Source organism: Delphinapterus leucas, chromosome 4 (assembly GCF_059928025.1).
Source record: "Delphinapterus leucas isolate spDelLeu-1000000601 "Yukka" chromosome 4, BTC_Dleu_Yukka2, whole genome shotgun sequence".
Taxonomy (NCBI): Eukaryota; Metazoa; Chordata; class Mammalia; order Artiodactyla; family Monodontidae; genus Delphinapterus; species Delphinapterus leucas.
Window position 1 is genome coordinate 65,641,556 of NC_143132.1, and position 14,178 is coordinate 65,655,733.

A 14,178-nucleotide genomic window follows, 5' to 3' on the forward strand; every position below is an offset into this window, starting at 1 on the left:
TTGCTAGCAAAGATTAAGTGAAATTACACAAACCAGTTTGAGAATATTTTAAATGCGTGCATTTTAATAAAAACTATACTTTGAAGCACGTGTTAGTGGAGACTGTAGTGACGGGAAATTATTGCTGGACTGGTAGAAATTCCAGAAATTGTCCTGCCTTTCGAGAAACAGTAGGCATACGAACTAAGGGGAGTAAAACCCATCTTGTGAAGCCCAGGGCCGATTTCTTTAAAAAGTGTTCTGGAAATCTCGGGGTAACTGGCACCAAGACCCCTCTTCAACGCCTCGGTCCTTTCCGAAAACAAGAATGGACCCCGCCCAGCCCGGTAGTCCGTGACAGGGTAAGTTGGGCTTGTATTTGCGCAAATTGCCTTCCCCTTTCCGTACTCCACTTGTAGTGAACACTGCACTTTCTGCACCTACATGGGGTTTCTGCCGTTTTAAATACGCTAACCTACTTCAGCTTGCGAACACGTCTCGCCGCCTGCAAACTACCCAACTCTCCCATTTTCTGGGCGTAGGAAGAGCAGGCACATGACGCCAAAAGCGGGGCCAGAGAGAGTTGAGCGTGTCTACTCTCCGCCACCTCACTTCCGGCGGGGCGACCCCGCACCGCAGAGGTCCTTCCCGCCTCCAACCGGAAGTGTGTTCGGATCCGGATCCGCCTTTGTTCCTGTTTTGGCCTTTGCCCTCGTTGGGGCGGGACTTCCTGTCTCGTGTGTCCAAGGGCTTCCAAAGGGAGGCCCGGCACTGAGGGCAAGTCTGTCAGGCAGTGTGGCAGCGGGTACGGCCGCGAATTAGCTCGGGCGTAGTGTACGGGTACTCGTACACTCCTTCTTGCAGTTATCCTCGCTCTTCTCCCACGGCGCCTCCGGGAGGCCTTGGCGCCCTGAGCGCCCAAGCGAGTGTCTGTCGGCAGGTTCGTAGAGGGCCATGGAGGTGCCGCCGCCGGCGCCACGGAGCTTCCTCTGCAGGGCGCTGAGTCCTTTCCCTCGGGTCTTTGCTGCCGAAGCTGTGGCCGCCGACCCCAAGGCTCTTGTGAAAGACCAGAAGCTGCCTTCCTACGTCCCAGAACCCCCAAACCCGGAATCCGGATGGGACCGCCTCCGAGAGCTGTTTGTCAAAGAGTAAAAGTACCTACTGTCTGTGGGGAGGGGTTCGAAGGAGGTGACCTGCTGCCTGGGTCATCTAGGGCGAAGGACCCCAGAGTGGTGGGATTTATCTTTGTGGGATTTGGGGGTTTAATATTTGTATTCCAAGTTTGTATCCTACCATTGCCGTTTGGTAGTTCTATTGGTTGACAGGCCGGTTTTCAGATGGTAAGGGTGAGACTAACTGAAAGTCAGAGCTTTTAGGGGTTTTAGGGACTATAGTCTTAGTGTAATCCCCCGATTTTACAGATGAGAAGAATTGAACCAAGCTACTTAGTGATCCTAGAACCAACATCTGCAGGACTCCACTCCAGTATTCTTTTTCATGTTTCACTTGATCCCAGATTTTCATGAACAGCAGCCCTCCTCCTCGCCATAAAAGTGGAGGTTGGAGAGATAACAGAGAGTTGTAAAGTTTTTATTCTGCCAAATAAGGAATATATTAAAAAATAGTAGCAACTGTTGTCTTATCAGTTTATAAAAGAAATTAGCTGGATTCACAAATAAAGATGTTTCACAATAAAGAATAAAATAAGCCTTTAAACTAACTTTAATGGAAACCTCAGGATAATTAGTTAATTTCATCATGTTTTAAAATTCATCCCTTACTGGTGAAGAGTTAGTCCTCTTATGAAGTACTTTACCATATACTACACTGTGTTATCAAGTGGATAAATTAAATTTAAGTTTTAGTATGTTGCTGAGATAGGGCAGGGGAGCTGGTGGAATTGTATTTAATTACTTTATTTAGTTTCATCATCTCATTTTAAAGATACCGAGGCGGCCCTTTTCATTGGTCGTTCCAAAATTTGAGATATCTGTGAACGATCCTGTGTAGTACACAACAGAAAAGTGTTATTTTGATCAGCTTTATAAACAACAGAATGATGAGCTGAAAGAAATTTGGAAGATAATTTAGTGTGACTTTCATTCTCCCTTCCATGTGATGGGTGAGGAAACCTAGGTTCAGAGCGATTGTGTTCTGGCTGCAGGTCACTTAGCAGTGGATGACAGAACCAGAACCACAACCCCATTGCTGTTACTTATAGTCCAGGTCCTTTCCACCACTATGCCTTGTTTGTTCACCGTTCATTAGCTCTTAGGGCCAATCATGTAACTTCTTAGAGCCTCTGTCTATAAAATGAAGAAAAATGTCACCTATGTCATGGCATTTTTCAGAGGATGAGAAAGAGGAAAGCATACTGCATTTCCTGGCTTGTTAAATCTTAAGCTCTTTTACATTTACTCTTTTCTGAATTCTGCCAGTTTTTATGTAGATGTTGTTTTTGGTCCTTATTCATTATAAAAGATAAAATATAAAGTTCAGCTTATAGCAGTTTTTCCTCTTGATATAGGAATTAGTTTCCTAAGAGATTTTATTTAGGTTTCTCTCTTGTATATGCAGGAGCTATAAAAACTTACTGATTCTGATTTCAGAAATGTAGTGGTTGTTATTGGCAATTAGAATTAAACACTTGTACAGCCTCTGAAGAAAGCAAGTTAGTAATGTAAAAAATTAACATTTAGTAGTTTACTTATGTAGGAGGGCCATTATTTATAGTAACTGAACACTTACAAACTTAGCTATTTCTTAGAGCAATTTCCAGAGGACATCTTGGAAGCTCCAGTACGGGTTCTGGTTTCTTATGCTTTTGAGAGTAATGGATTGGATTAAATGGTAGTTTTTCCTTGTTATTTTAGGTTTGTCTGTGTTGCCCACTGCATGGTGAGCTTTCTTATTCAATGGTCTTTAATAGTAGAGGCCCATCTGAGCATGACATAAAAATTAAATATTCAGAAAGATAAAGTTTTGATTTTTTTTTTTTACATCTAGGAATTCATTCTGGCATATGTTGTCCTAAAATCTCATAAGCTCGTGTAATTTCCAAAAGTTATCTAAAAATTCAGAAAGGGAAATATTGATCTGTACATCCAGTTCACAAATTCTTTCTGTTTACAGGGGTATGGTAGAGCTGTAATAGTCATCAAATAAAATAACCTTAAAAAACAACCTTTTTATTGGAGTATAGTATGCACCTAGAAAAATGTACATAAGTATACCACTCAGTGACTTTTCACAAAGCAAACATAGCTGTGTATGCAGCCCCAAGACTGTTAACAGCATCCCAGAATCTCCCTCTGGTGCCCCTTCCCTGTCACTGCCTTCCCAAGAATAACCACTAGCTTAATTTCTGAAAGCATAGATTAGTTTTGGCTGAGATTTGAGCTACTTGTAATATAATCACTTAATTCATCAGAAGATTTAACTGGTTCTGCCCATCATGAAAAGTGTAGACCTTTTAGCATTTGAGATAATTCTGATCATACTGTCTTTTGGAGAGCAGTATGCATAAACTAATCCCAAACAACACTGTCTTTTTGATGTTTTAGTGAACAGCAGAGAACGTCAAAAGAACTTCAGGATATTTACAAGGCGGCAATTTCAGCAGGCGTCATTGGCTGGGCATATGGGGGGATACCAGCTTTTATTCATGCTAAACAGCACTATATTGAGCAGAGCCAAGCAGAAATTTACCACAACCAGCTTGATGCAGTGGTATGTACTGGTGTTCTAATAGTATTTGGGGGCATGCCAATTTAGCTGTTCCTTTTACACTTAGTCATCTAGTTAGGTGGTAGGGTTGGGAAGGTTTAGGAAACAAAGTCTGTACTTGACAACAATGCAAGTACTAATGCTAAAGTGCATACACGAGCCTCGTCAGACCACTTTTCTTATCTTCAGAATTGATCACCACTTATGGCTCTACTTTCTGAAATATATTTCTACACCCGTGCTAAATCGTCATGGCTCAGCTGTAGCATATTTATCCTATTCAAAAAGCCTCCTGCAGTACACTAGCTCACACTAAAACAATAATTAACACTTGGAGCTTTATAGTTTGTAGAGTGCTAACTCATTTGTTATATCTTAGCTCTGTACATCAATTCTACTGTATTAGTGAGAAAGTTACAGCTCAGAAATTTTTGTTTTTTGAAGCTTTTTTTTAAAAATTGTGTCAGACTTAAAAGTTGCAAAAGTAGTACCAGTGTCCCGCAGTATCCAAGGGGGATTGGGATCCAAGGACTCCTGCGGATACCAAAACCCGAAAATGCTCAAGTCTTTTGTATAAAAAGGCACAGTACCATAGACCCCCCATATCCATGATTCCACATCCTCAGGTTCCAAATCTGAGGATACAGAGGGCTGACTATACAAAGAATTCCTGTATACCTTTCAATCAGATTCTCCAAATGTTAAAATTTTACGACATTTGCTTTCTTATTCTCTCTCTGTATAAGGCATACTATTATTTTTTTGTGAACTGCTTGGGAGTAAGTTATAGACACATGAGTGCTTCAGCATGCATTTCCTAAAAACAAAGACATTTTCTTACATAACCACAATATTATTATGCAGAGCAAGACATTAACACTTACAGAGTACTGTTATCTTACCTATGGACTTTATGTAAATTTTGCTAGTTGTCCCACTAATATAATTTATTTTAAAAGTAAACAATTCAGGGGCTTCCCTAGTGGCGCAGTGGTTGAGAGTCCACCTGCCGATGCAGGGGACACGGGTTCATGCCCCGGTCCGGGAGGATCCCACATGCCGCGGAGCGGATGGGCCCGTGAGCCATGGCCGCTGAGCCTGCGCGTCTGGAGCCTGTGCTCCACAACGGGAGAGGCCACAACAGTGAGAGGCCCATGTACCGCAAAAAAAAAAAAAAAAAAAAAGGAAACAATTCATTTAAAAAATTTTTTTCTGGTCCGGGATCTAATACTGGATCAGGTGTTGCATTTGCCTGTCATGCCTCTCTAGTCAGTCTCCTTTAATCTGGAACAATTTTTCTGTTGTTCTTTGACTTTCGTGACTTTGATATTTTTTAAGACTATGGTCCATTTATTTTATAGAATGTCCCTCAACTTGGATGTTTGATGTTTTCTTGTGATTAGATTTCACTTATGTGTTTTCACAGGAATACCCTAGAACTGATGTTGTATTCCTCAGTAGGTAAGGATAAGGAGCACAAGATATCTATTTGTCCCTCAACTGGTGATGCTTACTTTAGTCACTTAGTTAAGATGGTCCCTGCCAGGTTTATCCACTGTAAAATTACTATTTTTTTCTCTTTGTAATTAATAAGTGTCTTATGAATACTTTTTAGCTACTTTGAGACTATGCCAATGTCCTATTTTTCACCAAATTTCTACCCTCTAGTTTTAGTATTCAATGCTGATTCTTGCCTAAAGCAGTTATTACTGTGGTGGTTGCCAAATGGCCATTTTCTAATTCCATCATTCCATTTATATTTATTGGTTAGTATTCTACTGTAAGGAAGAGCTTTCACTTTCCCTCTATTTATTTATTTGTCCATTTATCTATTTATAATTTATTTATTCAATGTGGACTCATGGATTCTTATTTTATTCTGTAGTTTTTATAATCCATTATTATCATCATTTATTTTGATACTCAAATTGGCCTGGATTTGGACAATTGGAGCCCCTTAAAGCTAGCTCCTGTGTCCTTTTGATATGTCCCCATTACTCTTTTTTTTTTTTGGCTGCATTGGGTCTTCGTTGCTGCATGGGGGCTTTCTCTCGTTGCGGTGAGCAGAGCCTACTCTTCATTGCGGTGCGCAGGCTTCTCATTGCAGTGGCTTCTCTTGTTGCAGAGCACAGGCTCTAGGGCACGCAGGCTTCAGTAGTTGTGTTACACAGGCTCAGTAGTTGTGGCTTGCAGACTCTAGAGCACAGGCTCAGTAGTTGTGGCGCACGGGCTTAGTCGCTCCGCAGCATGTGAGATCTTTGCGGACCAGGGCTCGAACCTGTGTCTCTCCTGCATTGGCAGGCAGATTCTTAACCACTGCGCCACAAGGGAAGACCCCCATTACTCCTTGAGCACGCCTTTACTTTCTAAAAGGCACAGCAAGGTGTTTCTGGTCCATCTTTTACTTTTTAAGCACCAGCCCTGGCATAAGCCCATTTCACCAAAGACCTATAGTTTCTTTTAAAATGGTATTTAAAAACCAAGTTCTAGTGCTAGGTATGCTCACTGCTACTGATGTATCGTGGCTTCTAGGCTCTAGGCAGATAGAGTTAGGAAATGTGTATGTGTATGTGTGTGTGTGTGACTTATATACACATTCATGCACATTTCTGTATCTGTTTCTGTATTTATCTACCCATTTATTAAAAGCCATGAGTTCGCACTGATACCTTTCAGAGAGGTTTTGACTTGCCCAATATCATATAGTAGTTAAGACTACACTTAGGGTTTCTGTCACATTCTTTAAAAATCTTGGCTTTACCCTCACAGTATTATGCCAGACTTGCTTCATTGTGGTCTAGTGAAAATGAGTTGTGGAAACAGACAAGCTAACTTCCAGTTCTGACTTTATTCCTTATTGGCTGAGAAAAACTTCCTCTCTATGTTTTGGTTAAAACTAAAACACCTGCTTGAAGAAAATGTTGTAAAGATTAAGTGAGGTAATATGTTAACAATGTTTACATAGAAGGTGGTCAGTAAAGATTGTTTTTTTTTCTTCCTTTCCTGCACATCTGTATAACTTTAATCCTTACCCTTTACAGTATGCTCTGTGCTGCTTCTTTATTTTGTGTTTTTCTTTTCCCCACAATTTCTTGAAAGAAAGTATGTCTAATACTGATTTTATGTCTGTCATAGTGTTTGTCATATAGATTCTTAGTTGCTACTTAATTGATGGATTACTTGTGTGACACTTCATCTCTTAGTTCCTTTTACGCCTCCTGATAGAATACGATGCACATGGCATTTTCACTTAAGTTTCAGTACTTAAAGAATGATATTTCTAGACATTTTCCTATTGTTTCTATGTGTTCAGGTGTCCCTACTTAATGCCTAGCTGACATTCCTCCACCACATTTTTAAAATAGGGAAAGTGTCAGGGTGTCTCAGAACCTCACAGCCTTTTTATTAACTTTAGCAATCTGCACATCGTGCTGCCACACGAGGCTTCATCCGGTACGGCTGGCGCTGGAGTTGGAGAACAGCCATGTTTGTGACTATATTCAAGTAAGTTCTCTGAATTGTGATGAACGGTCTTGGGTATTCTTTTAGGAGCACATTTTTTGAGCAGTGGAATTATAAAGTTTGAACGCCCATATAAAAGTGATTCATGATACCTTTTTCTTAAGAACTTTTATCTATTTACCTAAAAGATTGGTTCAGTTGTACTTTTGTATGCATGGATGAAGGTCTGCCAACTAATATCAAAATAGATAGAGGTTTGCTAAGTCAGAGGAACTCTGCAGAACTCTTCTTTACGTTCTGTTGCTTATTGGCGTATTAGCAATCTGAAACACACTGAAGGAGCCTAGACTAGCACCAGGGATTGACATAGTAGGCTCTTCTAAACTAATATATATCACTTTAGTGAAAGTTACAGTCAAGAAGGTAAATGAGATATGCTTTAAATGATGTTTTCCTCCTCCTCCCTTCTTCTCAGTACAGTGAACGCTGGTCTAAATGTGTACCGAAATAAAAATGCCCTAAGCCATTTTGTCATTGCAGGAGGTAAGACATTTTTGTTTTGTTTACATTTTTCAATCTCAAATATGGTTTAGGAAATATGTAAGGACTTACAAGTCATGGCTACTGAATTCTTTGGTTGGCTTCTCATCACATCTCATTCAACATTCATGCAAAATGTATGGAAAACGTTGTGCTTGGTCCTTGGTGTACTTGTTGAACAAAACAGATAAGGTCTTTGCCTTCATTGAGTTTTATCATCTAATGTGGATGGGAAAAAAACACGTTGCTATGATAGAAAGTAACAAATAGGTGGGGCAGTGGGATCTAATGTGGACAGGGTGATCGAGAAGACCTTTCTTCTTTTTTTTTTTTTAAAACATTTTTATTGGAGTATAATTGCTTTACAATGGTGTGTTAGTTTCTGCTGTATAACAAAGTAAATCAGCTATACATATACGTACATCCCAATATCTCCTCCCTCTTGCCTCTCCCTCCCACCCTCCCTATCCCATCCCTCTAGGTGGACGCAAAGTACCAAGCTCATCTCCCTGTGCTATGCGGCTGCTTCCCACTAGCTATCTATTTTACATTTGGTAGTGTATATATGTCCATGCCACTCTCTCACTTCGTCCCAGCTTACCCTTCCCCCTCCCCGTGTCCTCAAGTCCATTCTCTATGTCTTTATTCCTGTTCTGCCCCTAGGTTCTTCAGAACCTTTTTTTTTAGATTCCATATATATGTGTTAGCATATGGTATTTGTTTTTCTCTTTCTGACATACTTTACTCTGTATGACAGTTTCTAGGTCCATCCACCTCACAAAAAATAACTCAATTTCGTTTCTTTTTATGGCTGAGTAATATTCCATTGTATATATTTGCCACATCTTCTTTATCCATTCATCTGTTGATGGACACTTAGGTTGCTTCCATGTCCTGGCTATTGTAAATAGAGCTGCAGTGAACATTGTGGTACATGACTCTTTTTGAATTATGGTTTTCTCAGGGTATATGCCCAGTAGTGGGATTGCTGGGTCGTATGGTAGTTCTATTTTTAGTTTTTTAAGGAACCTCCATACTGTTCTCCATAGTGGCTGTATCAATTTACATTCCCACCAACAGTGCAAGAGGGTTCCCTTTTCTCCACACCCTCTCCAGCATTTATTGTTTGTAGATTTTTTGATGATGGCCATTCTGACTGGTGTGAGGTGATACCTCATTATAGTTTTGATTTGCATTTCTCTAATGATTAGTGATGTTGAGCATTCTTTCATGTGTTTGTTGGCAGTCTGTATATCTTCTTTGGAGAGATGTCTATTTAGGTCTCTGCCCATTTTTGGATTGGGTTGTTTGTTTTTTTCATATTGAGCTGCATGAGCTGTTTATATATTTTGGAGATTAATCCTTAGTCCGTTGATTCATTTGCAAATATTTTCTCCCATTCTGAGGGTTGTCTTTTCGTCTTGTTTTTGGTTTCCTTTGCTGTGCAAAAACTTTTAAGTTTCATTAGGTCCTATTTGTTTATTTTTGTTTTTACTTCCATTTCTCTAGGAGGTGGGTCAAAAAGGATCTTGCTGTGATTTACGTCATGGAGTGTTCTGCCTATGTTTTCCCCAAAGAATTTTATAGTGTCTGGCCTTACATGTAGGGCTTTAATCAATTTTGAGTTTATTTTTGTGTATGGTGTTAGGGAGTGTTCTAATTTCATTCTTTTACATGTAGGTGTCCAGTTTTCCCAGCACCGCTTATTGAAGAGGCTGTCTTTTCTCCATTGTATATTCTTACCTCCTTTATCAAAGATAAGGTGACCATATGTGTGTGAGTTTATCTCTGGGTTTTCTGTCCTGTTCCATTGATCTATATTTCTGTTTTTGTGCCAGTACCATACTGGAGAAGACCTTTCTAAGGAGGTGACATTTAAGCTGATACCTGAAGAATGGAAAGGAGCAAGGCTTGCAACAAAGTAGCCTAGGCAGGGAGAACGTCAAGGGTGAGGGCTTTAAGGTTTCTCAAATGCAGGATAATATGACTGGAACATAGTGAATAAGGGAAAGAATGGCTTGAGATGAGATTGGTAAGGTGAAGTAGAAAGGAGCCAGAATTTTCATGGTAAGAGTTTGGATTTTATTTTAAAGCTCTCTGCCTCTGGTAGATAATGCCCTCTTTAAAATGAATGTTTAAAAAGAAAAAAAAAGTATTGAACATTTTCATTACATTTCCAGTACAAATCCAGTACATTACCAGAAATGTAAATGAAGTTAACTGCGTATACATGCAAACACTAATTCATGTCCATTCTCTCACATACAAAAACATACACATACTGCACATAACAGTTTTTTACTTTTTATTTGGAAATAACTTCAAGCTTATGGAAAGTTGCAAAAATAAAATACAAGGAACACCATGAGCAATACCCTTTAGTACTGATATTTGTTATTGTTAACATTTTTTTTTTTTACTCCACCCCCACCCAGCTGCACAGCTTGCAGGATCTTAGTTCCCCGATCAGGGAATGAACTTGGACCCTCGGTAGTGAAAGCACAAAGTCCTAACCACTGGACCGCCAGGGTATTCCCAGTTATTATTAACATTTTAGCCCATTTGCTTTATCACTTATGCTCTCTTTTATTTTGGGTGCACTCTCTCTTTCTCTGTGTATACACACACAGGCAAATGCACATATACGTAATTTGAGCTTAATGTTTTAATGAAAACATTTAAAAATAGAAAACTAGAAATAGACATTAATAGCATTGTAGCAGCTAGAACTTGCCTGGTTTTAACTTGTGAACATTTTTACATGGATATTCTGTAGGCATAAGTGCCTGTATCCGAACCAAACTCTTGTCTTTCTGCCCCTACTTGCAGATTTACTCCTGTTATATGTTCTCTGTCATCTGTTAAATTCCAAAATTGGAAATCAGTTAATGATGTGGTTCTGCCCTTTATTTCCCCTTTCCAGACTTCTAGGTCTATCAATCTTTTTTTTAATAAAAAATTTATTTATTTAATTTTGGCTGCGTTGGGTCTTCGTTGCTGTGCGCGGGCTTTCTCTAGTTGCAGTGAGCGGGCTTCATTGCGGTGGCTTCTCTTGTTGAGGAGCATGGATTCTAGGTGTGTGGGAGTCAGTAGTTGTGGCACGCGGACTCAACAGTTGTGGCTTGCGGGCTCTAGAGCACAGGCTCAGTAGTTGTGGCACACGGGCTTAGTTGCTCCGTGGCATGTGAGATCTTCCCGGACCAGGGATTGAACCTGTGTCCCCTGCATTGGCAGGCTGATTCTTAACCACTGTGCCACCAGGGAAGCCCTAGTTCCATCAGTCTTATTCCTTAAATATATATGGACTCTCTCACCTCCTCTTTGTTCCCACTGCTACTATAGGTCTTCCCTGTTTCTAATCTTGGTTTGCTTCACCTCTACTGTTATCTGACTTTTTTGAAATATGAATAAGATTTTAATACTTCTCTGCTTCAGATTCTTCCATAGTTTCCCATCACTCTAATGTCGATTCTTGACCTGACCTCCATGCACCACTCTTGCCCAAAACTTATAATCTACTTGGATTTCTCAAACCCAGCATATTCTTGCTTTACAAGAATGCTTGCTTGAATCCACCTTCCAACTCCCACAACTAATTTCATTCAGCTCTATACTTAACCTGTCTTTCAAGTTTCACTTCATCTGTCAGCTTCAGCTTCCCTAGAGGGTTCAACTAGCTCACATTTTCCTATCCTTAGGTACCTTTCCCCTGTGTTCTCATAGTCCACTGTAAACAGTTTTATCAAAGCATTTATAACACTGTGTTGTAGCTGTTTACTTGTTTTGCTTCCCTACTAGACGACTTACTTGAATTCAGAGAAAGTGTTAGCCTTTTATTTCACAATTGTTTAACATATAGCAGGGTAGAATAAAGGTTTCTTGATTGAATGTAAATATTAGTAAAATAAAAATAGAAAAATATATCTGATACAATATATATTTTTATCTCAAACCAGCAACCAACATTAAAATTAATGGTATAACACTAATTTATCCTGAAGTCAGACTCAGGTAAGGATGTCTTCCCTCACCACTATTATTTGGCATTGGTCTGGACATTCATAAAAGTATATTCAGCATCTAGAATGCCTTAGTAAGGAGCGTGGCAAATCCTCTCCCTCAAAAGTAATAATAAAACTGGACAAAATTATCAAAAGCAACCATTTAAAGATTCTGAGAATTGACCAGAGGCACACAACAAATTGAGAAGCATTTATTCGAGAATTTCTACTGAATCTCAGTGAGAACAGTGGGAGTAGTCTGTAGTGTTTCAGCTTGGGGCTGCTTCCACCTCCTAATGCCCAGCTGCATGATGTTGAAGTTCCACAAGGGCAGGGCAGGCTGGGAGGAACAATACTTCTGCTGTTTGAGGTGACTGACTTGATATGGAGCAGAGCACAGAAAATTCCATGCCTAAGGGTGTTGCTGAAAACAATAGCAAACAGTTAGGGAAGGACAGTATCACACAGCTAACCTGAGGCTTTGATGTTGTTTGGGGCAAGCAATAGACTGGCAGATGAGGCAGAATCTTACCAGGGATGTCCAGGGAACAAGAAAGCCAAAGCAGACTTCAGTAAGATCTTACTAATCCCCAGAACTCCAGAAAGTTACCTGTATGTGTAAGCACACTCAGGAGAGACTGGTAAGGTCCCTAGCAAGCTACTTATCTTTGGTTAATTGTGAGGCCTCATGAACATAGAAAGTAAAAGCCAGGAAGGATTTATAAACTGCCTAAACCTTGAGTGCATTCTTCAAGCCACAGACAGATCCACTGACAAAAGGTAGCAGCTGGGCTTCCCTGGTGGCACAGTGGTTGAGAGTCCGCCTGCTGATGCAGGGGACATGGGTTCGTGCCCCGGTCTGGGAAGATCCCACATGCCGTGGAGCGGCTGGGCCCATGAGCCATGGCCGCTGAGCCTGTGCGTCCGGAGCCTGTGCTCCGCAACAGGAGAGGCCACAGCAGTGAGAGGCCCGAGTACTGCAAAAAAAAAAAAAAAAAAAAAGTAGCAGCCTTACTGTCTTAAGATGTGTAATCACAACCTCTGACAAATCATTGACTGACTACCAAGCTGGTATGATTCTTAGGAAGCCAGGCATAAAAATAAAAACTGAGCAGAGACTTCTGTGGCTGCACTCTACAAAAACAACAACAGCAAAAAACAAAGACTCCATAGAATTGGTACAGGCAAATCACTACATAAGCAAAGAACCACAGCCATGCCCCTGGTAGGGAGATGTTCCAACTCCAGTGTTGCTATAATTTATTACCTAAAATGCCTGATTTTCAAAAACAGCAAAAGTGTCACACGATATACAAAAACAGGAGACTTAAAAAAAAGCAGTCACTGAGTATGTCTCTGACAGAGGCCATCTATTGGACATAGCAAACAAAAGACTTCAAGCCATTTTAAAAGAAATAAAAGTGTGATGACAATTACTCACCATATAGAAAATATCAATAAAGATAGAAATTATTCAAAAAAGAATCAAACGAATATTCTAGAGTTGATAAATACAATAATGGAAATTAAAAATTCACTGGAGAGGAGGCGCTCAACAGCCGATTTGAGAGAGCATAAGAGAATCAGTGATCTTGAAGACAGATCAATATAGATTATCTTTTATCAAGGACAGAATTTTTAAAGATGAAGACAAATGAACAGAGCCTCAGAGATCTATGGGACACAGTCAAGAATACTAACACATGGATAATGGAGAGGAAAGAAAGAAAAGGGAAGGAAAAGTATTTTAGGAAATTATGGCCACAGACTCCCCAAATTTGATGAAAAACATTATACACCCAAGAATCTCAACAAACTCCAAGAAGAATAAATGAGCAGATTCACACTTAGACACATAATAGTTACACTGTTGAAAGATAGAGAAAAATCATGAAAGCAACAAGATAAAAACAACTCATACTGGAATACCCAATAAAATTAACAGCTGACTTCTCATCAGAACAGTGGAAGCCAGAAGGCAGTAGAATTAATAAGTGCTGAAAGGAATAAACTGTCAATTAGTAATTCTATATCTAGCAAACCATCCTACAAAATTGAAGGCAAAAGACGTTGGCAGATGAACAAAGAGAGAATTCATTGCTAGCATACCCGCCTTACAAAAACATTAAAGGAAGTTCTTCAGGCTTAAAGGAGGTGATATCAGATGGTAACTTGATTCTACATGAAGAGCATTGATAAAGATAATTATATAAGTAATTCTTGAAGGCAGTATAAATATTTTCTTCTCTTAACTGATCTAAAAAAGTTACATAATAATAAAATTGAAGTGTTGGGCATACAACATTTAAAGCTATATATTATAGCATAAAAGAGGGGGAAGGAATGGACTTATTTTGGAGCAATGAAATGACACCAAATAGTTACTTGGCTCCACAGGAAGAAATGAAAATTACTAGAGATGGTAAATACATAGGTTAATATGAAAGAGTTTGTGAATCTATTGTTTCCA

At 39.7% G+C, this 14,178-nt stretch overlaps 1 protein-coding gene across 1 annotated transcript in view; it reads left to right on the forward strand.

Moving 5' to 3' along the window:
• The window catches only part of TIMMDC1 (translocase of inner mitochondrial membrane domain containing 1), a 26,084-nt gene continuing 11,906 nt past the window's right edge, over positions 1-14,178 (forward strand). Inside the window, exons 1-4 of the mRNA XM_022560624.3 lie at positions 1-1,127; positions 3,543-3,708; positions 7,121-7,209; positions 7,643-7,710. Of these exons, the coding sequence (XP_022416332.2) occupies positions 934-1,127; positions 3,543-3,708; positions 7,121-7,209; positions 7,643-7,710 (517 nt within the window). The 5' untranslated portion in view covers positions 1-933. The remainder of the gene's footprint in view (positions 1,128-3,542; positions 3,709-7,120; positions 7,210-7,642; positions 7,711-14,178) is intronic.